This window comes from Felis catus, chromosome D2 (genome assembly GCF_018350175.1).
Source record: "Felis catus isolate Fca126 chromosome D2, F.catus_Fca126_mat1.0, whole genome shotgun sequence".
In the NCBI taxonomy this organism is placed as follows: domain Eukaryota; kingdom Metazoa; phylum Chordata; class Mammalia; order Carnivora; family Felidae; genus Felis; species Felis catus.
This window is the reverse complement of record NC_058378.1, coordinates 67,516,484-67,540,539: the sequence shown is the minus strand read 5'-3', so window position 1 is coordinate 67,540,539 and position 24,056 is coordinate 67,516,484. Positions and strand designations below refer to the sequence as shown.

At 35.1% G+C, this 24,056-nt stretch overlaps 1 protein-coding gene across 4 annotated transcripts in view; it reads right to left on the bottom strand.

Annotated features, from left to right (window-relative positions):
* The window catches only part of MXI1 (MAX interactor 1, dimerization protein), an 81,837-nt gene that overhangs the window by 15,627 nt on the left and 42,154 nt on the right, over positions 1-24,056 (bottom strand). For all 4 annotated transcript variants that reach the window (XM_003994402.6, XM_045040662.1, XM_019813803.3 and 1 more), the window contains exon 3: positions 22,098-22,127. In XM_003994402.6, coding sequence (XP_003994451.1) covers positions 22,098-22,127 — 30 coding nt within the window. The remainder of the gene's footprint in view (positions 1-22,097; positions 22,128-24,056) is intronic.

Sequence of the window (24,056 nt, the reverse complement as noted above, 5' to 3'; positions counted from 1 at the left end):
TGAAAACCCCCACAAGGAACCAAATCTCCAAAGTGATTTAACAAAAATTGTTCATTTGACATTCATTCTGCACTAAATTTAGCTTCCATGTATACATCTCATCCCCCCCGCCCCCTTATCTGCTTATGAGTATTTGGTTAAAAAAAAAAAAAAACTTGATCATTCATTCACCATATTTCTTCTTTGGTCACACAAGAACTTTCTGTATTCCAAGTTTCAAAGTCTGGGAAATAGGGCTACATCACTGGAGAAAACAGTGGCAATTTGTTCTAAATACAAAATAGCTTATTTTCCTTTGGCAACTCTCCAGGGGTTTGGGTGGAGGGAAAGGATTCTCCTCTCTGGAGAGATCAGGCTCTGAACCTGGCCTACTGTCAAAACTTAGCTGTGGGTGGGAGAGAAATTTTTAACAATTATTTATCTTTCACATCAATTTGGAAACTGATTAAAGATTTTTGCATTATTAACAGTTTTTCTATTCTTCAGCTTTTTGTTGGTGTTCATCCCTATTCTGGCAGCCCCCATTGGCTGATTTAACGGTACCAAGGGGCTGAGAAGTGTTGCTGTCCAAAGAAAAAGCATTCTCTCACAGGGACTGGGAAGGCAATCTGCAATCACAACAGTAGCTACTTGTTAATTTTCTATTTGAAACACAGTGATGTCAATAGTATTGTACCCTGCCAGCCACCATGGGGTAAAGTACATTTTGAAACCAAAACAAACTTCCTACGTGCTGGCAAGTCAGATTTGAGACACGGTGATAACGTTCTGTAAGATACTGCCCTAGTTTTACACACAAAATGCACACAGCAAGCATTAGTCTACTCTTCTATAAGAGTGTAATTCTAACACTCACAGCCCCACTCCTACCCACAAGCCCAGTGCAACTATTTTATTATACCAAATTATAGTCCAGGGTTGTAGAGGGAAATGAAGAAATACTGTTACTTATCTTTAATAAAATGATGATTCTACACAGCACAAACAACATGCTTGAAGAATGCTTTGGAATACAAATGTTCATTTAGAATTATAAAATGAAAATAGCACGATGCTTTTATAACAAGATGTGATTAGTATAATAGTTCATTTTAAGGAAGTGTACTCACTTAGAAGAAAGACACATTTTATTTAAATGGAAAAGAAATACTCTGGCCTAAGAAGGAACACATCCCTGGAAGATGAATATCCATAATTTGTACTGAATATAAGTAACCTGAAATACGAAGCTAAATGATTAAAAATAGCGACCATGCTTACTACTGGCAGAGGGCAAATGGGTCTGGCATTGCGGAATATCTGCCAATTCAGTCAAGTTAGCCAGGGATTATTTTTAAAGTCCCATTTTAGAAAAATTTCCCTGAAATTGAAATGTGGGACTGTTTTTTGTTTTGTTTTGTTTGGGAGAGTGAAATTTAGGGCAGGAAAAGGGTAATAACAAAGAGCAACTGTTGACTAATGTATGATTAAAAAAATAATAATAATCCTGAGGTATTTATTGGGCATTGAAAATCCCTAAAAAAATAAGATACACAGAATGTTAAATATGCCACAGTCCTGACAATGACAGAGAATTAATGTTTTGGTTTATCTTTATTTCAAAGTTACATAACCCTTCCCATCTTTCTCTTTTATTATACTGTATCATATTTTTTTCTGATCACAAAGGGCCCAACTGAAGTGTAGTTTTTGAAAGTTTCTTTTGGAGGCAGCTTCACAAAACACCTGGCTGCAATTCTGGGCATGCTCTCATCTGATACACAGAAATATTTTCAGTGTTATATTAGGGCACTGAGCATTTTTAGCAGGTAAAATATGAACATGTCATAAGAACTACTTTACTTCTTAAAACCCTTCTGAAAAGGAAAAAGTATTCAGCAGAGTAAAAACAATTACAATGTCTCCTAAAAGACAAATTTTATCAGTAAAAAACTGTGTTCAAATTTATGACTTGTTTCTATTTGTATCTGTCTAAATCTTAGTTTGACTCTCCTCTGGATAAGCCCAGGAAAAAAATTCAATGAGAGAAAAATCAGAAATCTAATACTTATTTTGTATGATTCCAGCCTTAACTCAATACCAACATAGCCTTCTGTCCAAGAATGCTGCACAAGTGCCATTACACTTTGATTATAGAACAAATCTAGACTGTTCTATGAATATGAAAAGAAGAAGAAGCCGGTCTGAGGGAACATGTTCCATTTTGTTACCACTGCCAATCAAAATCCTGGCTGTTCTGCAAGGCAGTTTGTATGGCTTGCCTAAGTATATTCCAATGAGAATATAAAAATTGTTGCTCCAACCAAAGAAGGTGACAGAATTTGGAGAATAAGTTTGCCCAACTTGGCTGTATTTCCTTTCAGATACTAGAGATATAACAGGATGAAAGTCCTGAAATATCTTTGGGATCACCAACATCTCTAATCTCAGGGGACAAAAGATATGTGAAGGATCCTTTGAAATGATGAAAAATAACACCCAAAATGTATTCAGTAATTTCTTCTAAACATACCAATATTTCCTGAACACTGCAAGCCAGAAAATGCATGTTTCCTCCTTCATCTGACCCAATACATACAGCAGTAAATTCCAACTGCTTTCAAGGGAGTTCTAGGAGCCCAGTATCACCAAATTGCTCTTTAGGAAAAGCCTCCTGCATTACAAAAATAGCAGTCTTGCAAAGTCATTCAGCTCTATCTAAATTGTGTTATGTTTACAAATGTTTTAACTACAAAGACGGAATTTCCGATTGAAAAAGAACCTTATTTAGAAAAGACTGGATTTTTTTTTTTTTTTTTACAGCTATGCCAAATACAAGCTGTTCTGTAAAGGAATAATTGTGAATCAGACTGGAATAAAGTGAATCAAGATAGAAAAACCATACAGACATTACAACCCTAGAGAAAAATGCCGTAATTGGTCACACCAATGATCCAAATACCAAAGAGTACATATTTGTCAGTGACACCAACAGATGGCTCAGGAAAACTATGATGGTTGTCTTCCATGACCATATATATATATATATATATATATATATATATATATATATATAACATATATATATATATATATACACACATATATATATGTATATATATATGTTTATATATATATATAAACAGTAGCAATGTTTTATTAAAGAACTGATCTAAAGTGGTTTGATTTTATTTCCATTTTTTATTAGTGTAATAAATCCCTGTAAGAATTTCACTGTGTAAAGCAGGACTATCCATTTTCTTTTTTAAATTCAAAAATCCCTCTTTTAAGCTTCAAGGGACTATACTTCCTAATTCTAGTCATTATGATTTTGGTGAAAAAAATCTTGGTGTATCCTTTCTTCATTTCCAGATTTCTCCCTTCTTTCCAAATTAGAAAACCCAAATTTTCTCGTTTAATTTTACAGTAGTTTAAAGCATTAATATTGTTCTGATTACTTTTGGGTAAAAATATTAGAAAATAAAGCATATTATGAAAAATAGATTTTTTTGTAATGGCATAAAATGCCATATAAACCTCCAATATCAGTTTTTATGCAAACTTAAGAGATAGGCTGTATGTTGAAATTTTTAGAAATCAGTAATCTAAAGTTGATGTACTAGAAAAAAGTTTACAGAAGCACAATATTTCCCACAGAAACATCTTGTTTGGGGTTATCTATTAAAGGATAAATTGTGAAGCACTCAGAAGAAATGTAAGTCACAAAGGGAAAAACATAATCACAGAAGTTTCTAAGACTTCATCATATAGGGCTTACTAAAATAAAAGGAACATCCTCAATAGTACTCCAAACCAAAATGACATAGAAGAGATTCTGGAGAGCTAAGGAAATGGGCTTTCAGTTTTCCTTATTTACCCAGAGCTATAGCAGATTTAACTGTCCCATGTCCCAGTTAAAGCTTTTTCCACAAGACACTTGGGTATTCACCAACACTGCAACTACAAAAGGGAGAAAACCATAGTAGACACCCCTCAGTAAGAAAAACAGCCACTAAAAATGACTTCTGTATTTTAGCTGTGACATGATATGTCACAGCATATAAGGAAAGCAACTATAGATTAAGAAGACTTTATCACAGTCTTTAAATGTAGTCCCAGGTCTATATGAATCTTATACATGCTGAATAGCTGAAAGTTCACTTTCACTCCGGAATAAGCGACAAACTATATTTTAATGATTAAAAGAGCAAAAAAGCTTCAGATGCAGCATTTTTCCTGAAAGCCCTTTCAAACATATTGAAAATATGATAAAACCAATTTTGGCAAATGCCTAGACAGAAGCACACAAGTCACAAGAATAAGCACTTGTAACTAAGTTGTTTATGCTAGTTTTAGCCTATGATAACCTGCTGCTATGAGGTTAACTCAACTCCCATCTGGGATACACACAAGTCAGCACTTAATTATTATATTGCTTATGGGGGCTTTATAATATATATTTTGTCTTCTATCTAGTTAGACTATAAATCCTCAAAAGCAGAATCCAGGACTTCTCCTTTTATCCTATCCCCAGAACCTAGCACACAGTCAATAACTAGTAAGTAAGTGCTTATCAGTTGTTTGTAATTCTCTTTAGGGGTCCTTTGTCAGTGCCAGAAATGAAGCCACTTCAAATGAACTCTCATTTCCACCAAAGATTTTAAATTAGAAAACATGATGTTGGGGTTAATGGTGTATAAGACTCTTAAAGAGACATTAGCATAGACATCTAACCATCAGGCGGAAGTCATCTTAGACTGATACTCAAGTCATCTTAGATTGGTGTTCAAAACAAATGCTAAATTTTAAGGATCAAGGAAATTTGAAATAATTCCTAAAACAAAACTTCCAACATATTTCCTAGTTATCTCACGTAAAAGTACAAAGGGTGGGAAGGGGGTAGAGAGAAAGAGGTCAAATTGTACTTTGGTGGAAAAAGTAAAACTAAAGCTAAAAGATGAATGATTCTTAACAATTGTTTATTTCTAACCTCTGTCTGTTGGACCTGTACTAGCATACAACCCCTCTGTACTATAGTACTCAAAGCTCGATCAAATAGGTTGAGAAACCTCTAATTAACCTTCATTTACCAAGAGAGGTAGAGCCACTTTGCAAATTAAAGCTGCCAAGTTCAAACACCTGTTTGAGCTCCAGCTTTGCTATGCCTAAACTATGAAATCACAGATAGAATACAGTTCTTTATATCATTTCTAAAAATGTTTCTCCATAAAGAACTACCATTTGAAAAAAAACTGTTTTTAAATTAAAGCACTAACCAGAAAATGCCCTCAAGCTAATGTTTAAACATCTGTTTTTTCAAAACAGATGTTTAAATATAGAGAACAAACTAGTGGCTGCTAGAGGGGGGTGGGGAGAGAATGGGCGAGACAGGTGAAGGGTTAAGAGTATATACGTCATGATAAACACTAATATATATAATTGCTGAATCATTATATTGTACACCTGAAACTAATATAACACTATATATTATACTTGAATTAAAAAACAAAAATCATTTTTTCCATTCCATTCAAATATTACTAAACACTGTTGACTACAATTTTAAAATAAAAGGAATTTTCTTATAGCAAATTCTACAGCCAATTAAAAATTTAGAAAATGACAAAGGCCTATTAATTTTATGAGTAAATTAATCTACAATCTTTATTTCTATGAAAGTTAAAAAAAATCTATGAACAAGAACAGTGAAAAACTAACCTCTAAAATCTTTTCTTCCAAGCATAGCAGATCAAAATGTGCTAAACATAATTTTTAAAATTTCTAATAAAATGCTCAACAAAGCAAGAACAAGTTTCAATATACCATATTTGAAATTCACTAGTTACAGATTTAGTAACTATTTAGTAAAGTCTTATCTCTATTTTAATTACTTCATAGTTTTCAAATGAGCCAAACTCATAACTGCACTTTAAAATAAAACTACAGGCACACGTGTGCACACACACAAATACACTTTTGAATTCTGGTATAGTAAGTATGACTAGATGAAAATCTATGAGCACCAATTGGCCCTTTCAATAACAATCTCTTTGGCTAGAAGCATTTATGGAAATACTCAGCATTCTGTGATTTTGTCCTAAGGTTATTAATTCTAAACTAAGAGAAACATTAGCCTTTCAAAAAAAAAAAAGTCTTCCTAAGAATCTTCCCAAGCACAATGTTCTAGCTGATAATGGGAACTTTAATGAAAGAATCTGTTTAAAAAATTCTGCAGGCTTTTAATGATGTCAAATTAAACAGCTAACAGAATAAACCAAGTTACCAAAAAATCAAAAACAAAACAACTGCAGATAAAAATCACAGAAGACTACATCTCAAAAAGCAAGCTGAAATTTAGTAAGATGCTAATATCAAGTTATAGAGCTATTTAGACAGAACAGGGTGACAATACATCAAGGGCAATATGCTTATATAAACTCCCAAACATTTTGAGGAAATGTTTTCACAACAACAAAAAGATCTATCACATCTTCTATGCTATTTATAGTAAAACTTTAAGTCATAATTGAGTTTCTTGGTCTGCTGTACCAATTCAAATACAGAGAAAAATGTACTTTCATCTGTAAAACCATCACACTCAAGAGGCATTTTCCCATGGTACAACAACTTTAGCAGAGGTCCCATTATGAAGCACAATCACCACATATTTCCTAAGTGGGTCATATTACCTAGAATATCCTATGGGGACAAACTGTTCTCTCTGAAGCACGAGTGGAGAACAAAGTATTTTCCTTGGAAAGGGAAGATATTTGCAGGGTAGTAAATATCTCACTATGTGCCTTCCTAAAATACTTTCTATCTTGAAGTTGCTGGCTTCACAAAACAGCAAAAAACAAAAACAAAAAAATCCCCACAGCTGTTTATTTGGTTTGGCATTTAACTTTCCCCTCTTAATCTAACATGAGGTGCACAGCTTGCCACAAAAATCAAACAAAAATATTAATTATTAATTCACTGAGCACCTGTTATCCAAAAAATGTGTGTCAGATATAAAAATGAGCAAGTTAAAGTTTTTTCCCTCACGTGATATATATGATCCAGGAGGGAAGGACGTTGTATTATAAGGTAGTGTAGGTGAAATTCATGTAAGTGATACAAGCAATGTACAGATAGGAATTTAGAGAAGATATCCCTTTGTACAATCAGGAAACACTTCATGAAAAACATTTATTTATTTTAGCTGTACCTAGAAGGCAGTGTGGAAAAAGTTCTGGTTTTGGGTATCAGAAAATCTAGATTCTTATCTTGACTTTGTCATTAATCAACTTGGTGGAGAATATAACTTAGATGGGCTTAGGTTTCCTTATCCATAAAATAAGGATACCAGACTAGATGATTTTCTAAGGCCCCTTCCAGCTTTATTATCTACGGAAATGTATTAATAGGATGTGTATTACCTTTTTAATATACACAATATATATAATATTCACAATATACACTTTTATTACAAAAACTCTAACAATAAAATCAACATAATAGTTTCTATTTGACTCCCATTCCCTTTCCTGGAGGTAACAAGTGTATCAATCTGACATTTATCTTTCCAGAAATTTTCTAATGTATTTACACAGATGACTGTGGTACTTTTTAACATAATGAGGTCATATTGAAAATACTATTTTTCGGGGCGCCTGGGTGGCGCAGTCGGTTAAGCGTCCGACTTCAGCCAGGTCACGATCTCGTGGTCTGTGAGTTCGAGCCCCGCGTCAGGCTCTGGGCTGATGGCTCAGAGCCTGGAGCCTGTTTCCGATTCTGTGTCTCCCTCTCTCTCTGCTCCTCCCCTGTTCATGCTCTGTCTCTGTCTCAAAAATAAATAAACGTTGAAAAAAAAAAAAAAGAAAATACTATTTTTCTATTTGCTTTTCTACTTAATGTGCCTGGAAATCTCTCCATAAACACACATGGAAGTCTGTATCATTCTTTTTACCTGCTGCAAGTCATGACTATATTACACCACTCCCCTATCAGTGGAAATTCAGGTTACTTCTTCATTTTGGTTATTGTAAAAACTTTTGTTATTCTTGATCATGCCATCCTGTGCATTAGATGTTCAAAAGAGAAGCTGGGGTGGGGAGAGTCAAAGAATTTGAGCCAAAAGTATAAAAGCAGAAAATAGAGAAGATGAAGTTTGAACCTGGTGTCCACAGTTTCAGCAAATGAGGAAGTGGAAGTCATAATGATATACTAGAAATGCCTTTAAGAGTTAGGAGATAATGGGTCCTAGCCCTTGGTCCAAAAACTGCATCTGAGAGTAAAAAGTGGGATTGGGTACTTGAAATCTCAGAATTTTCTGGACTAGAAGAGATCTTGAGGATCATTCAATTCTATACTTAATTTTAGAGAAAGTGAAGCCGTACCCGTAAACTAGAATGTGATTTTGCCTCACACTCTCTGGGGGGGATTAAAAAAAAAGTTGAACAGTCACTGTGCTGAATGCTAAATGCTATAGGGAGACAATAAGTGGGAATGACTGACTCCTAAGGAGGTTTCAGTTAGACAGTATAAATTCTAGTGGACTTAGCACAACTCTGGTTTCCAAGAACCCTTAAGAACTCTAAATGGGGTGGGGGTAAGGGACAGTGGAGATGTCCCAAAATTAGGGCTTGGCAGACTATCAAAGTAATGAGGACATTATTGAAAAGCTACTTTGATTCTTCAAATGGTAAGGAAGAAAGATTCTAATACATTGACCTACAGCTACTTTCTCTTCAGATTGTTTATAGATAAAATGTTTTAAGCAAGCTAAACCATCCTTCCTTAAAGTTCTGTGTAACAGCAACGTGCTTTTCCCTCCTGTATGACATACCTCATCTAGTGATCACAGGGGCCTATTAAAATGACTGATTTGATACAGCAATACAGTTACAATCACAAAACAGAATTTCTGGAGCCTGAGAAAATATAAACTAGTTAGAGAATTAAAAAAAAAAAAGTGACTAGGATTTAGCACAGTAATGTTTACAGATTAACTTGTTACATTTCCTTAGAAGTCAGTGGTAAGTATTTTTCCAAAAGGTACAAGGTCCTAAATACTCAGTAGTATTTAAATTTCAGAATTCATATCTACCTGTGTGTGTGTGTGTGTGTGTGTGTGTGCGCGCGCGCATGTATACAGCTTTGAGGAATGTGTTTATATTATTTATATACACACAGACACATATGCTTCCCAAGGTAAATTCTAGTTTTATAGAATTATAAAATATTATCATTTTAAAATAAGTACTTTTTTATCATTATAAAATAACTACTTACAAAATAGGCTTTTATTATTGTAACTATGGCACCATGTATTACAATAATCTTTAGATATTTTACAAAGTCCCAAAGGTTAAAGGATGAGAGATTCTAAACTCATTTTTCCAGCTGTTTTTTTCATTTTGTGTGTGTGTTGGGAGGAGGGGTTGCATGCATTTGCATTTATGTATGTATTTGTAAATACATATGTTGCACATGTATTTATATTAGGAAAATGCTTTGCAGACAACAGAATAATAAAGTTTCTAAAAAGAATAAAGTTTCTAATATGCCTATGATTACTGAACTTAAAATTCACAGAACTCTAAAACTTCATGTAGGAAGGGAATTCAGAAATCATCTAGGTCTCTTCCTTTTACTGCCAAGGAAAAGCAAGACTCAAAGAAACCAGATAATTTATATAACATCCACAGCCTACCAGTAGTAGAGATGAAAAGAAAATATCTTCTGACTTCTGGTACAATTCTCACATTAACAGATTACCAATCCACAAAGAAGCTGTGTTGGATTCCAGGTATCCTTTTCAACAACTTAGCCCTCAAGCCATGTTTAGTATTAAAGTCTACCTTTCTCCATTAGCTTTCCCCAAAGTAACAAAACAAGGAAATCATATACTTATGAGCTTATTGTTTCAACTTTTCTTGAGTTCGAAAATATGAGTATAAGCAACATGTCATGTGTTTATCCCAGGGCTGTTAATTATTTTCTAAGCAAATTTGTCTTCAAGAACTGGTTAGCAAGTAACTATATTAGAAAATTCTATTCTCATTACTGAGTTCTCCTTTAGATCTGTGGTTTTTCCACTAGTAACACCCACGGGACTTTCAATTGGCATTATTCACTAGAATACATAGAAAAATAGAAGTACAAAAGAACTTCTCTTCTCTGCAAAAGCTAAAATATATCAAACATATCTGAATTTCTTCATTTTTAAAGGTTAAAAAATGCAAGATACCAAAGAAATCTCTTCATGTAATAAAAAGATTTCTTACTGATGTACCTCTTGGCATGCATGCTTTAATTGCCAAAATTTCTACCAAAATAGAAATTTCTTTAAATGAAGAAGGTGCTTAAGAAAAAGTACTTGAATTGCAGTTATTATTATTAAACCAATATTTATCAGAGCATTTACACTATACTAAGTACTATATGTGGCAAAGGAACTTAGCAAAATAGCATATTGCCCTTAAAGTCTAGAATTCTGGGTGCCAGCTTGGCTCAGTTGGTTCAGTGTCTGGCTCTTGATTTATGCTTAGGTCTTGATCTCACAGTGTGGTTCATGAGTTCGAGCCCTGCCTCAGATTCTGTGCTAGGAGCATGGATCCTGCTTGGGATTCTCTCTCTCTCTCTCTCTCCCTCTCTCTCTGCCCTGCCCCTGCATGTGCTCTCTCTCTCGCGCGCGCGCGCACTCTCTCTCTCTCTCTCAAAATAAATAAACATTTTTAAAAAAGTCTAGTAGAATCCTGCTGCTATATAATTACTATGAGCATCAGTATAAAAAGTATGGCTAGTTTTATGGATCAAACATATTCCTCAAAGATGCATATAAAGTAAAAAGTGATACAGTATCATCTGTATCATCTAAAATGTATCAGAAAAGTCTAGTAATTAAACTATTCCCTTTTTTAAAATTACAAATTCACAGTTTGAGAGGAAGTGTTTTCTTAACCAAGTTATAGCTGCACAGAGATACACACTCTGCAATCACTTGGATAAAAAGATACTACACCTTCACCGTGTTAAGATATTCACCATGTCAATTATTTAAAGTCTAACAATTATTTTTTTCTAGACAAAATTTTAGAGTTTCAAGTTTTAACATTTCTGGGCTATTTTTAAGACCTACTGATCTCCTCTCCTCCCATCTTATTGGTTGTAGAAGTGATTTCAACTTTAGGAACTGTACAGCTATAGTTCTGAGACCACTTGATTTCTAGCATGTAATTCTTGTCTAAGTCTGCCTCTGTCACCTTGCAGCCTGGGTCTGGGAGTAGAAAGCTTAACCTTAATGAGCTATTTCTGACAAAGGTCAATTCAGAAACTGTGAATCTATCTAAATAGCAATGCAATGACTTCACTGCATAGACTGCATTTTAGATGTGTAATTTTATCTTGGCTATGCTTCCTTTATTAACCATAAATTTTATCTTCAAAACCCACCAATTACTTCATCTCTATCTCATATAACATTTAATTCTAACAGGTGCCCATCTCTGCACTCTGACAGTTATTTTTAGTTTGTCTGCAGTTTTCAGCATTCCTATCCCTTTATAAAAATACAGTTAAAATATTCATTTTCTTGCATACAAGAATAAATGTATCAGATATATGTCTCCATGACAAACAACATGGTAGTCTACATACTGTTTGATAATGTTAGCATCTACATTTATCTGGTTCTATAGCTTTATAAATAGAAAAACTCTGTTAAATAAGTATCCTCTACTTTCCAATGCATAAATACTTTTTTGTTGTCTATAGTTACTCTCAGTAACTCAGTAGTGTAACTGGACTCCTATTATCTAAAGAAGTACAAAGAATAAAATTATCTTATTCAGGACTTTTACATGAATTAAAAATAAAGGTGTCAGTTCTCCATCTTCAGACTAAAAAAGGGAAGTAGCTTCATTTTATTTGCCGAGCCAGAAAATTAGATTGGTGGTTCTTTCCTGGTCTGTGGACAATGATATTTCTCCTTCCCTCCACAACTACACTTTTAAACTTTGTTGTTCAAGGCCTAACAAATACAATCAGGCTGTATTTTATTACACCTTAAGAGAAACTTGCACAATTAGTACAACCTTTCAATGTATTATGCATTATGGTCTTAATTCTGTTAGATTTCACTGTTAATTAGAGGTTATTAAAGACCCTTAAATATACCCTTCTTATATGCGACGGAGCTCAAACTTTACTCATTATCAAGTACTCAAGCCATATTAGGTAGTAGCACTATATATTATATTGGAAACTTATCTGTGTTTAATTACAGGTCTTAAGTAACTATAAAGTGTTGAGTCATTTGAGTAGTGCCATCAGATGATGATGACATCACTACTTTTTAAGTGCCAAACTATGAGTCAGTCAACTTTTTAGGACCTTTCTACCAATCAATAGTGACTGATACAATGAATGGATGACCACGAAAGTTGGTGAGTTTTTTTAAGTTAGCCATTAGTGAGTGTGAAGTAGTATCATATAGTTTTGATTTGCATTTCCCTAATGACCACAGATGTTGAACATCTTTTCATGTGCTATTTGTATATTTTCTTTGGAGAAATAGATATTCAAATCTTTTGCCTGTTTTTATATTGGGTTGTCTTTTTATTGTTTAGTTCTAAGAGTTCTTTCTATATTCTGAATACAGGGCTATTAGTGGATACATGTTACAAGTATTTTCTCCCATTCTGTAATTTGTCTTCATTTTCTTAATGGTATCCTGTGAAGCACAAATGTTTTCAATTTTGATAAAGTTCAATGTATCTAATTTTTTATTTTGTTGCTTGTACTTTTGGTGTCATATGGTAAGAAATGATTGCCTAGCACAAATTCATAAAGATTTACTCTAATGTTCTAAGAATTTTATAGTTTTCCTTTTAAATTCAGGTCTATGATCCATTTAAGATAATTATTATATGTGGTGTGAGGTAACAATCTAACTTCATTATTTTTCATTGTAGATATCCAGTTGTATCAGCTACCACTTGTTGAAAAGACACTGAACTGTCTTGATATCTTTGTTGAAAAAATGTCTTTGGCACAACACAAATGTGAGTGATTATCTCTGGACTTCATTCTATTAATCTGTAAGTCTATTCTTTGGCCAATACCACATTACCTTGATTATGTAGCTTGGTAGTAAGTTTTGAAATTAGGAAGTAAGAGTCTTTCAATTTTTTTTTTCAAGATTGTTTTGCTTATCTGGGTACCTTGCATTTCCATACGAACTTTAAAATCAGTTGTCAATTCCTGTTAAAAAAGAAGCTGGGATTTTAACAGGCCTTGCGTTGAATCTGTACATCAATATAGAGAGTACTATCACTTGAACAATGTTAAGTAGTACTTTCCAGTATTCAAATATTTTGCCTCCTTGGTTAAATTTATTCCTGGTATTTTATTCTTTTGGATGCCAATAGAAGTGGAATTATTGTCTAAATTCATTTTCAGACTAGTGTACAGAAATACAACTAGTTTTTGTGTGTCAATCTTGAACTCTGCAACTTTGCTAAATTTGTTTACAAGCTCTAATAGGTTTTTTTTTTGTATACGTGGATTCGTAAGGATTTTCTATACATAAGACTATAATATCTGCAAGTAAAAATGGTTCCTCTTGCCTTCCAATCTTGATGCCTTTTATTTTTCTCTCACCTAATTTCCCTGGCTAGAGCCTCTAGAACAATGTTGAATAGAAGCCATAAGAACAGACATCCTTGTTTTATTCTTGATTTTAGGGGAAATCATTTAGTCTTTCACCATTAAGTATGATGTTAATTGTGGATTTTTCAGAAATGCCCTTTATCAGGCTGAGGAAGTTACTATAAGGTATTTTCATACTGAGATTTACATCTTAGTAATGAACCAAGGCTAGGAAGAGCTTTTGATTAAACTTCCCAAAATTATTGAACCAATCCCAAACTGTGGACTTCTGATCCAGCTACAGTCATATATTTCAAACCTACAATAAAAGTTTAGTTTCACTAATCCCATAACTTGTCTTTAATGCAAGCAAGTATCTTTTGAGTGCTATTAGTTGAGGTAAAAGTTTCAGTGAAAGTTCTGCCAAACCAATCTTGTAATTTATTTTTTCCTCCTAACAAATATACATTTTTTCTAAAATGTGCACACTACATATAAAAATGTACATTCTTGGGGTGCCTGGGTGGCTCAGTTTGTTAAGCCTCCGACTCTTGGTTCAGCTCAGGTCATGATCTCATGGTTTTGTGAGTTTGAGCTGCACATCGGGCTCTGTGCTGGCAGCAGGGAGCCTGCTTGGGATTCTCTCTCTCCGCTCCTTCCCCACTTGTGCTGTCTCTGTCTCTCTCAAAGTAAATAAATAAACCTGAAACATTAAAAAAAAATGCATGTTCTTGGAGAGCCTGGCTGGCTCAGTCAGTGGAGCATGCAACCCTTGACCTCAGAGTTGTGAGTTCAAGCCCCATTTTGGGTGTACATATTACTTAAAAAATAAAATATTTTTTAAAAAGTGCATATTCTTTTTAAACAAATGTTATACAAGCACCCAAAACAGGCAGCTAAAACCAGTCAAGATATGCTCCTCCTTCCAAGGAATCCTAAATAGTCAGGTAATATACTAAGATACCACTGCCTTAACCCATGGTCACAAAGATTTAGTCTTCTGTTTTGTTCTAAGATAAAGTAGACCAAAATAATCACTCTGTCAAAATGTCCATGTCAAATGGAGACTGGTTATGTTGATAGTCTAGAAAAAAATATTGTATTCTTCATCATGTAAAAATCATTGGGATAAAGATAACTAATACATCAAAAATTCTAACAAAAAAGTTGAAACTATTTATGATATTCTAGTCTCCAAGTATATATAAATCTTTACCTTGTAAAAATGCTTGCCATTTTCAACTCATAGAATGAAAAAGAAATGAAGATCTCACAAGTGGAGCATGATTCCATCAGATAAACTATTTCTCTACAAAATTACCTTTGTCTTAGTGCACTATATGATATCCTAATGAACTGAAAGAATCAATTAGTTACTGATTCTCTTCTTATAAGCAAGATAATGTCCTTCATGGTAAAAACCTTTTAAGATGTTCCCAATTATGAAGCTTTTTCATATAATTTATTTATGTTTTAAGAATTCGTTAAGTTTTCCATATATATCCTATTAAATTATTTTATTAGGATAATATGTCTGTTGAACTCGAGTATTTTGTAATTGTCATTTTTCACTGAAGCCATTATAATTCAAGTGCATATATTGTTTGTGATGGGTATACTCAATAACACATATAATCATTTTTTCATTCAATGAATATTTACTGAATGACTGCTATGTGGTAAGGGTAAATAAAGCAAAGTCCCTGCCTTTCTGAAACTTACATTCTATAAAAGAAGTCCCATAACTCAAACATAAATAATTCAGACAGATTGAATGTTAAGATGACAGAAAAGGCAATAGGATAGAGAGTGACTGGGGAGCAATTACTGTTCTCTAAGGAGATGACCTGACAACTAAATAATAACAAGAGCTAGTAGAGCAAGGGTTTTCCAAGCAGAGGAAAGAAGTGCAAAAGCCGTAAGATGAAAATTATCATGTGGAAAAGAAAGAAAGCAGTGTCAGCTGGACCATAGGAGACAAGAGATAGGGTAGTAGGACTTTGTAGGTCATAGATTTTACCTAATTGCAAAAGGAAGCTGTGGAGGACTCAAGCAGAAATGACATGATTTGATATGCCCTTTAGGAACATCACTGTTGCTATGCAAATAATGAAATATAAGGAAAAATGAATGGTAGCAGTTAACAGAAAATAATATTCTTTCTTTATGGTGTTGCTTAGTCCTCTGTCTTCCTTTCTGTTCCCAATTCCATTACCTGAGTGCTGGTTCCTATATCCTACTACTAGATGAGGTCCTTCAAAAGCATCCAAACTAGTCTGTACTTTTTTTTTTTTATAAACACTTTGATCATACCTATCATTTTGCTTCAAAAGCCTCAAAAACTCACTACTACCAACAAAATAAAATCCAAATTCCGTAACATTCAATAACATTCTACAACTGAATACTAAAACACCTTTCTAGCTTCATTTCCCATTTCGATAGACTCTGCTCTTCCATTCAATATGGTCTACTCAGTCTTTCCTTTATGATGTCGTCACCTTCCATGGCTTCCATGGCTCTACTTACACTGACCTCTTTCCCTATTTTTTTTCCATAGATTCAAATTCTATGTCTTTCTTCATGTCTCAGCATACATTCTCCTTCACTATCCAGAGCAGTGGCTTTTTGACTATGACCACAATATTTTATATCATAACCCAGTATACACAAGTCTCATAATTCTACATTTAACTTTACTTCAAGCAACGCACTTTGGTATTTTCTAGTCTTTTCTATTTCTTTTTCAAAATGACTCACTAAATGATTGCATAAGACTACTAGGGGGTTTCAACCTTCAACTTCAAAAACACCTTTAATGCACCTTTCTAGACATTCACTGATAACTAAACTAGATCCTGGTACTGAAAGATGAAACCCATAATTACCAAACTATAATGACCTAAATCTTAAAGATAGGATAGAGTCACGATCTTATACTTCATTTTATCCACCACAATGCCACAAAGAATATTTATTAATCATTACTGAAGATTGATATTAAATACAGCTAACATATTTATGATCAGATAGAATCATGGTTAGGACTGTTTTTGTGTTTCCATCATCTTGTTTCAAATTGTAGTTATGATGGTCAAAATGGCTAGTTTTCAATAACAATTTGACCTACACTTTCTGCCTTCCTACCATACAAGATTACATAACAGTCTTGCATAGTGGGGGAATACAGTAAGTACTCCATAAATGTCATTTTTATCTTTCCCTCAGAAATATGAGGAAGTCTCTATATGGAAGACACCTATTACCATTCATTGGACCTGCTTCTCTTTTATCCCAAATACTCAGGCACTTCTGCTCTGCCAGTATCCTCATTTGGCCCTACTAGGCTTTGCCAAAATTGCAATAAAGATAAGCCTTTTGTTTCAAAGGAATAACAGCTATCAGGGTTGAATGGCCTCTTCTAAGGTTCTTGACCATTAAAGTCCTGTTAAAGTTGTTGACACTTTTTTTTTAATTTTTTTTTTAACATTTATTTATTATTGAGAGACAGAGACAGAGCATGAGCATGGGGGGGGGGGAGGGGGGAGGGGTGGGTGGCGGGTAGAGAGAGGAGGAGACATGGAATCAGAAACAGGCTCCAGGCTCTGAGCTGTCAGCACAGAGCCCGATGCGGGGCTCGAACCCACAAACTGCAAGATCATGACCTGAGCCAAAGCCAGATGCTCAATCGACTGAGCCACCCAAGCGCCCCATGATGCTTTCAAAAACATCATCAATAATCTGAATTAAGAAAATGAAAAAGCAATGAAGTGATCTAACATCTGCACGGGATGGGGTTTTTTTTCTCTGCCAAGGCTACAACTCATAAGATAAGCCAATGGACGACGTGAACTTCTTAATTCTTAAATCTCAAAGATTCATTAATTTTACCATGAGAGGATTCACATAGATTCCTGAAGAATGTAGAACATCTACATCTAAAGGTACTTTGCTTCCCTTTTACTTCCACCTCTGGAGCCAGTTACAAGTTATTATAGGTCTAGGGGGATAAGGTAAGGATACAAATAATAAATGTATAGGTCTAGGGGGACAAGGTAAGGATACAAGTAATAAATGCTCTGAACCGTCTAGAGTAGGCTCAGTGTAACCATCAGGTTTTAGGCAGAAATAAGCCCCCAGGACCTATCCAGAAAACCTGAATCCCTTTATCAGTCTTGAAACTACTTCAAGCTCCGTATATTGGGGTAACTGCAGGTCAGAGCAAACTACACAGGGCCTGCCAGACTCCAAATGTCAACCATTAGGCTTTCCTCTGAGATATGGGAGTATGAAACTTAACATTTGCTGGCTACTGTCTCCTCAAGGCCAGATCCAGAGCTTCAACAATCTTAGGGCTTCAAGATAGCCATCTGGAATTCCTCTGTTATTCGCTAACACTTCAAAATCATCTACATTAATTCTCACTGCTTTGCCCCAGTTAAAAAAAAAAAAAAAAAAAAAAAAAAAAGACTAACTCAGAGCAGCTTTATATGCAAGATTTTAAACCACGTTAAAAAAAAAAAAAACCATTCCTGACATAAATATATCACATGTAAAGCATAAATAAAGACATAAATATATCACATGTAAAGTGGAAAAATTTCAAGAATATGAATTACTTTAGGAACATCTTCTCAGAATGAAGACAAAATCAAATTACCCTTTTGATAGTGAATTACTTTCCTCATGTAAAATCACACTCAAAAGCAAATGAAAGGCAAAGTCAAAATTCTATTTATTTTATTTTATTATTATTTTTTTTTAATTTTTTTTTTAACGTTTATTTATTTTTGAGACAGAGAGAGACAGAGCATGAACAGGGGAGGGGCAGAGAGAGAGGGAGACACAGAATCTGAAACAGGCTCCAGGCTCTGAGCTGTCAGCACAGAGCCCGATGTGGGGCTCGAACTCACGGACCGCGAGATCATGACCTGAGCCGAAGTCGGACACCTAACCGACCGAGCCACCCCAGGCGCCCCTATTTATTTTAAAGGAAGCCAAAGCTAGGTTAACTTTTTTTCTTTAATGTATCAAATAAAAATGGTGCCTTGGGGAAAAGAAAGAGCTGTTAAATAAAATGAGCAAGGGCTTAAAAACTTAGTAACAAAACAGGCTTAGATTTTAAAAATATTCTTGTGTTGCCTTGTTGCTATTTGGCTAAAATACCTCTCTCCCTTTAAATTATCCTGTGCTTACCAATATTTTTGGTTTTCACTAGATCACAAGCCTCTAACTTTTCGTAAATGGAGTATAGATTATTAAAATGGATTGATTATTAAAACGGATTCTTCTTTGTTACTCACCCTCTGACACATTCCATTAAATTTGAGATTTATTTATATTGATAACTACTCCTTCTAAAAACAAATACATCTTGGGGTGCCTGGGTTGCTCAGTCAGTTGGGCATCTGACTTCAGCTCAGGTCATGATCTCATGCTTCATGGGTTCAAGCCCTGTGTTGGGCTCTGCACTGACAGCACAGAGCCTGTTTCAGATCCTCTGTCTCCCTCTCTCTCTGCCCCTCCTTTGCTTACCAGCTCTCTTTCTCTCTCAAAAATAAATATTTTTTAAAAAACCAAATACAGGGGCGCCTGGGTGGCTCAGTCAGTTAAGCATCTGACTTTGGCTCAGGTCATGATCTCACAGTTTGTGGGTTCGAGCCCCACGTCAGGCTCTGTGCTGACAGCTCAGAGCCTGGAGCCTGCTTCAGATTCTGTCTCTCTCTCTCTCTCTCTCTCTCTCTCTCTCTCTCTCTCTCTCTGCCCCTCCCCTGCTCATGCTCGTCTCTCTCTCAAAAATAAATAAAATTTAAAAAATTTAAAAAAAAGAACAAATACATCTTGGAAAGGTTAAGTTTATATCACCTTTCAATTAAGCCTCAGGGAAGAGAGGAAAGGAGAAAGAAAAGGAGAGAAGGGAGAAAGAAGAAGACAATAGAAGATGAGGGGATCATGTCTTAAGTGAGGTAGGGTAGGAAATCAGCTAGAGAGTCTTAGGCCTAAGTAAATAAAATGAAAACAAAAACCTTCACTGGAGATACTGGAGATCACATAAGGACCAGGTAATCAAAAGCTACACATGTTACACCAGTGCCACAGACAGATACTAGATTAAACAACTTTAGGACAAATCAAAGTAATAATATGGGTGATAAAGTTATCAATAAGTCAGAATTGGTACATGAAATGCATTAAACAAAATTTACTCAAAGGTTTAAAAAGCTCCATTTCAAATAGTTTACTAAAGAGTCTCTTCACTTCTGTGTTAAAGGCTTTTACCAGGTTTCCAATGAAGGTCTCCCAAGGACTACATTTGGATGCTTACCACTATTCTATTTTTTAATTTTGTTAAGTTTATTTATTTTGAGAGAGAGTACAAGTGGGGGAAAAAGAGAGAGAGAGAGAAAGAAAGAGAATCGCAAGCAGGCTCTGAGCAGTGCAGAGCCCAATGCGGGGCTCGAACTCACAAACCCTGAGATCATGACCTGAGCCGAGATCAAGAGTTGGACACTTAACCGACTGAGCCACCGAGATGTCCCTAGGTGTTTACCAGTATTTTAAAATGTGATCCAAAATACAGTCTTGATGCTCTAAAGTACAATGTAAGTTTTTAATTTTAGAATCCTCAGAGCTGTCATTTCTTGGTGTTTTTGTCATGTTTAATCTAGCCATGGATCTTTCCCACAAAGCAGTTTTGGACTAGACCACCGAACTTTGCTCCAGTTTTATCCATCAATATTAAAGCCATCACTTACTATAAATGCATCAAATACTAAGTGCTGAGGTTACAAAATTGAACAAAACAGAATCCCTGCCTTTGAGGCAGTTGTAGTCATTTGGCAGAAAGAGACATGAACAGGTAATTACAATACTACCTGATTAAGTTTTACAATAGGAGATACGAACAGAGCATTGTGCAAAGTGGTAAAAGCCACTAAGTCAGCCTGGAGGACTATGCTAAGCCTGTTCAAGAGGATTTGACATTTAAATTCATCTACAATGAGGCAGTTAGGTTAGTCAATCTATAAAGCCCCTTCTATTTAAAAAAAAGGACCAAGGGGTGCCTGGGTGGCTCAGTTGGTATAGCATCAGACTTCAGCTCCGGTCATGATCTCATGGTTCATGAGTTCTAGTCCTGCATCGAGCTCTGTGCTGACAGCTCAGAGCCTGGAGCCTGCTTCGGATTCTGTCTCCCTCTCTCTGCTCCCCACCCCCACTCATGCTCTGTCTCTCTCTCTCTCTCTCAAATATAAATAAAAACATTTTTAAAAATTTACAAAAAAAAGGACAAAAAGTTGAAGGTCATGGAAATCTTATTTGTCAGAAATGGCTGATGCAGATTATTCCAGTTTGTTGTTATTAATCTAGTCTCTGTATCAAAAACAATATTTTGCTCATACAATCTCATCTTCTCTCCCAAACAATTCCTCGTCCTGCTTTCTTTTTCTTGGTAAATAGTAATACTTCCATAGTCAAGAAACCACCAATTTCTACTGATTCTACTCCATATAGTCTCTTTACTCTGGCTACTTCTATCTCCTACATTGGAAGCTTCCAACAGCTTCCAAAAGAGTTTTCTTGTCTGAGATCCCTTCTTCCAATCAACCAGTTCTTCACACTATGGCCAAAGTGATTTTCCAAAACGCAAATCTGATCACATGACAACTCACCTTAAAATCATCCAACTGCTCCCTACTGCTCTCAGAAGACACCCAAACTATTTAGCATAGGTGTCAATAACTAGCCTGGCTTGCCTCTTGCTATAATCTTTTATACAGTACTCATACTGAATCTCTTATAGTTTCTTCAACACAAAGTACTCACTCACCATCGTCTCTAGAGCCTTCTAAGACTCCCTCAAAAGAAAATCAGATGACTTTCCAAAATGATTTTTCAGTATGCTCTACTCCATTACTATACTTACCACACTATACAGTATTTTAATTACCTGTTTCCCTCAGAAAGCTGTAAGTTCTTTAAAGACAAAAGCTATCTCACACATTCTTATATTTTCTATCTAAAGCATTATGCCTGCCTGGCACTGACATATAGTTCATGCTTGATAAATATTACTGAATGCATGAAAAAATGAACAAATAAACAAACTGCAAAAAAAGAGAAATTCAGTGGCCTACAATTTGTCATAATATTTGTTAGCTACACTACAGAAACTAATCCTATAGCATGACCATATTTAAGCCATAGCCTATTACAATTAACCTGTTTTTAGAAACAGAAAGAAAGAAGGCTATACCATAAACTCAAAATTCAAATGAGCTTAAAAATTTACTGAGGTCCTCCAGTTTAGATGGTATAAATTTACTACTTAAGGTCATTTTTTTTGGAAAGAATACATACATATCAGATTCATGATATGCTATACATTTTAAAATTATAACTACATATGTACTATTACATTATTTTCACAGATAAAACACTGAGTTTGCTTTTTAACAAAATGAAAGCTGCGCTCATCACTGACTCACCGGTTCTTTTCCAGCTCATTGTGTGTAGACCTAAAAGGAAAACAAAAAAGACCATTAGCCATTTGTTGCTAAGGTTATGGAAAGGGGGATTAGTTACTGCTGTACCACACCCAGAGAATTTCTTTAACAATGCAATATATAGTCAGACTTCTACAATCACACTCATCAAGAAGAAATAGCCTACGTTCGTTAGAATTATTCATTCAGATATAGTGTCTTCAGTTAACAACTAAATATTCTGAAACTGGTGTTTCATTGTTACTTTTTTTTAATGTTCATTTATTTTTGAGAGAGGAGAGAGAGTGTGAGCAGGGAAGGAGCAGAGAGAGAGGGATACAGAGACTCCAAAGTGGGCTATGCACTGACAGCAGTGAGCCCCATGTGGGGCTCAAATTCTAGAACGTGAGATTATGACCTCAGCCTAAATCAAATGCTTAACTGACTGAGCTACCCAGGCACCCCTCACTGTTATCTTAATAAAATTAATGCTAGCACACGTTTTCTTGCCTACCCCTATCCTACATTTTGTTGATTTGTAGATTTAAAAAAATTTTTTTTAAGTTTATTTATTTGAGACAGAGAGAATGTGCATGTGCATGAGTCAGGGGGAGGGGCAGAAAGAGGAGGGTAAAGAGAGAATCCCAAGCAGACTCAAGGCTGACAGCACAGCTGACACAGGGTCCTCGAACCCTGAGATGATGACCTGAGCCAAAATCAAGAGACAGACACTTAACTAAGCCACCTAGGAGCCCTGATCTGTAGATTTTTAATTCACATATAATCCATTTTTGTTTAAAAAGAAAAATGTATTTCTATGTCCTCTTCCATCTCCACTTAGTCACTCCTAAACACAGAGAGAAAAAATGTTTTGGCTAGCACAGAAGCTGAATAAGGTTTGCCTTACTGCTAAGTGATTTTATTTTTTCAAGAGTTTATTCATTTTTGAGGGAGTGGGGAGGGGCAGAGAGAGGGGGACAGAGGATGTGAAGCAGGCTCTGAGCAGACAGCAGTGAGTATGATGAGGGGCTTGAACTCACAAACCCTGAGATCATGACCTGAGCCAAAGTAAGATGCTTAACCAGCTGAGCCACTAGGTGCCCCAAGAAACACACTTTTAAAAGACTGGGAGGATATACCCCAAAATGCTAACAATGGTTGTTTTCTTTTTGGGCCTTTTTTTTCATTTTGCTTACCAATATTTGTTATAATACTTACCATGTACTGAACAAGTACAGTGTCTGCTAAACAGTGTGCTAAGCAGTCCATATATTATTTCATTTTCTCCCCCAAATACCCTTGTTTTATAAACAAGAATACTGAACCTCAGGTCAAGAGACACGCTCTTGTCCCAAGAGTGTAAGCAGTAACCAGGATTTAAGCCCAAGTCTTTCTTATCCCAAAACTCAAGTTCTTAACTACCTGGAAAGAGAGGTTAAGGGCCAGACTCTAGGCCAGATCTCCTGGGTTCAAGTGCTGTTTGGTCTAGTTAAAGTCTTCATTTCTCTGTGCTCAGTTTCCTCATCTATGAAATAGGAAACGTAACAGTACTTGCCTCATGTGATTGTTAGGAGGAATAAACAGTTTACACTGAATAGCAAAATATAACAAACTCTAAAGTTAGCTATTATTAGAATTATGTTATACTAGTTCCCTTGAATGAATATATATTACTTTTACAATAATTTAACATTAGCAATAACAAGAATTTTATAAAGTAGAGTTCAAGTTCCTGTCACAGAAACTAATACTTTAATCATTTAATATATTCTGGTTAATGTCAACTGTTTTCAGAATATTACTGATTACCTTAATCTGATTTGTCATTCCAATGGATATTTAACAATTACATTTCTAAACTTTAGGGGCATCTGGCTAGCTCAGTCGGTTAAGCATCCAACTCTTGATTTCAGCTTGGGTCGTGATCTCATGGTTCATGGGTTCAAGCTCCACATCAGGCTC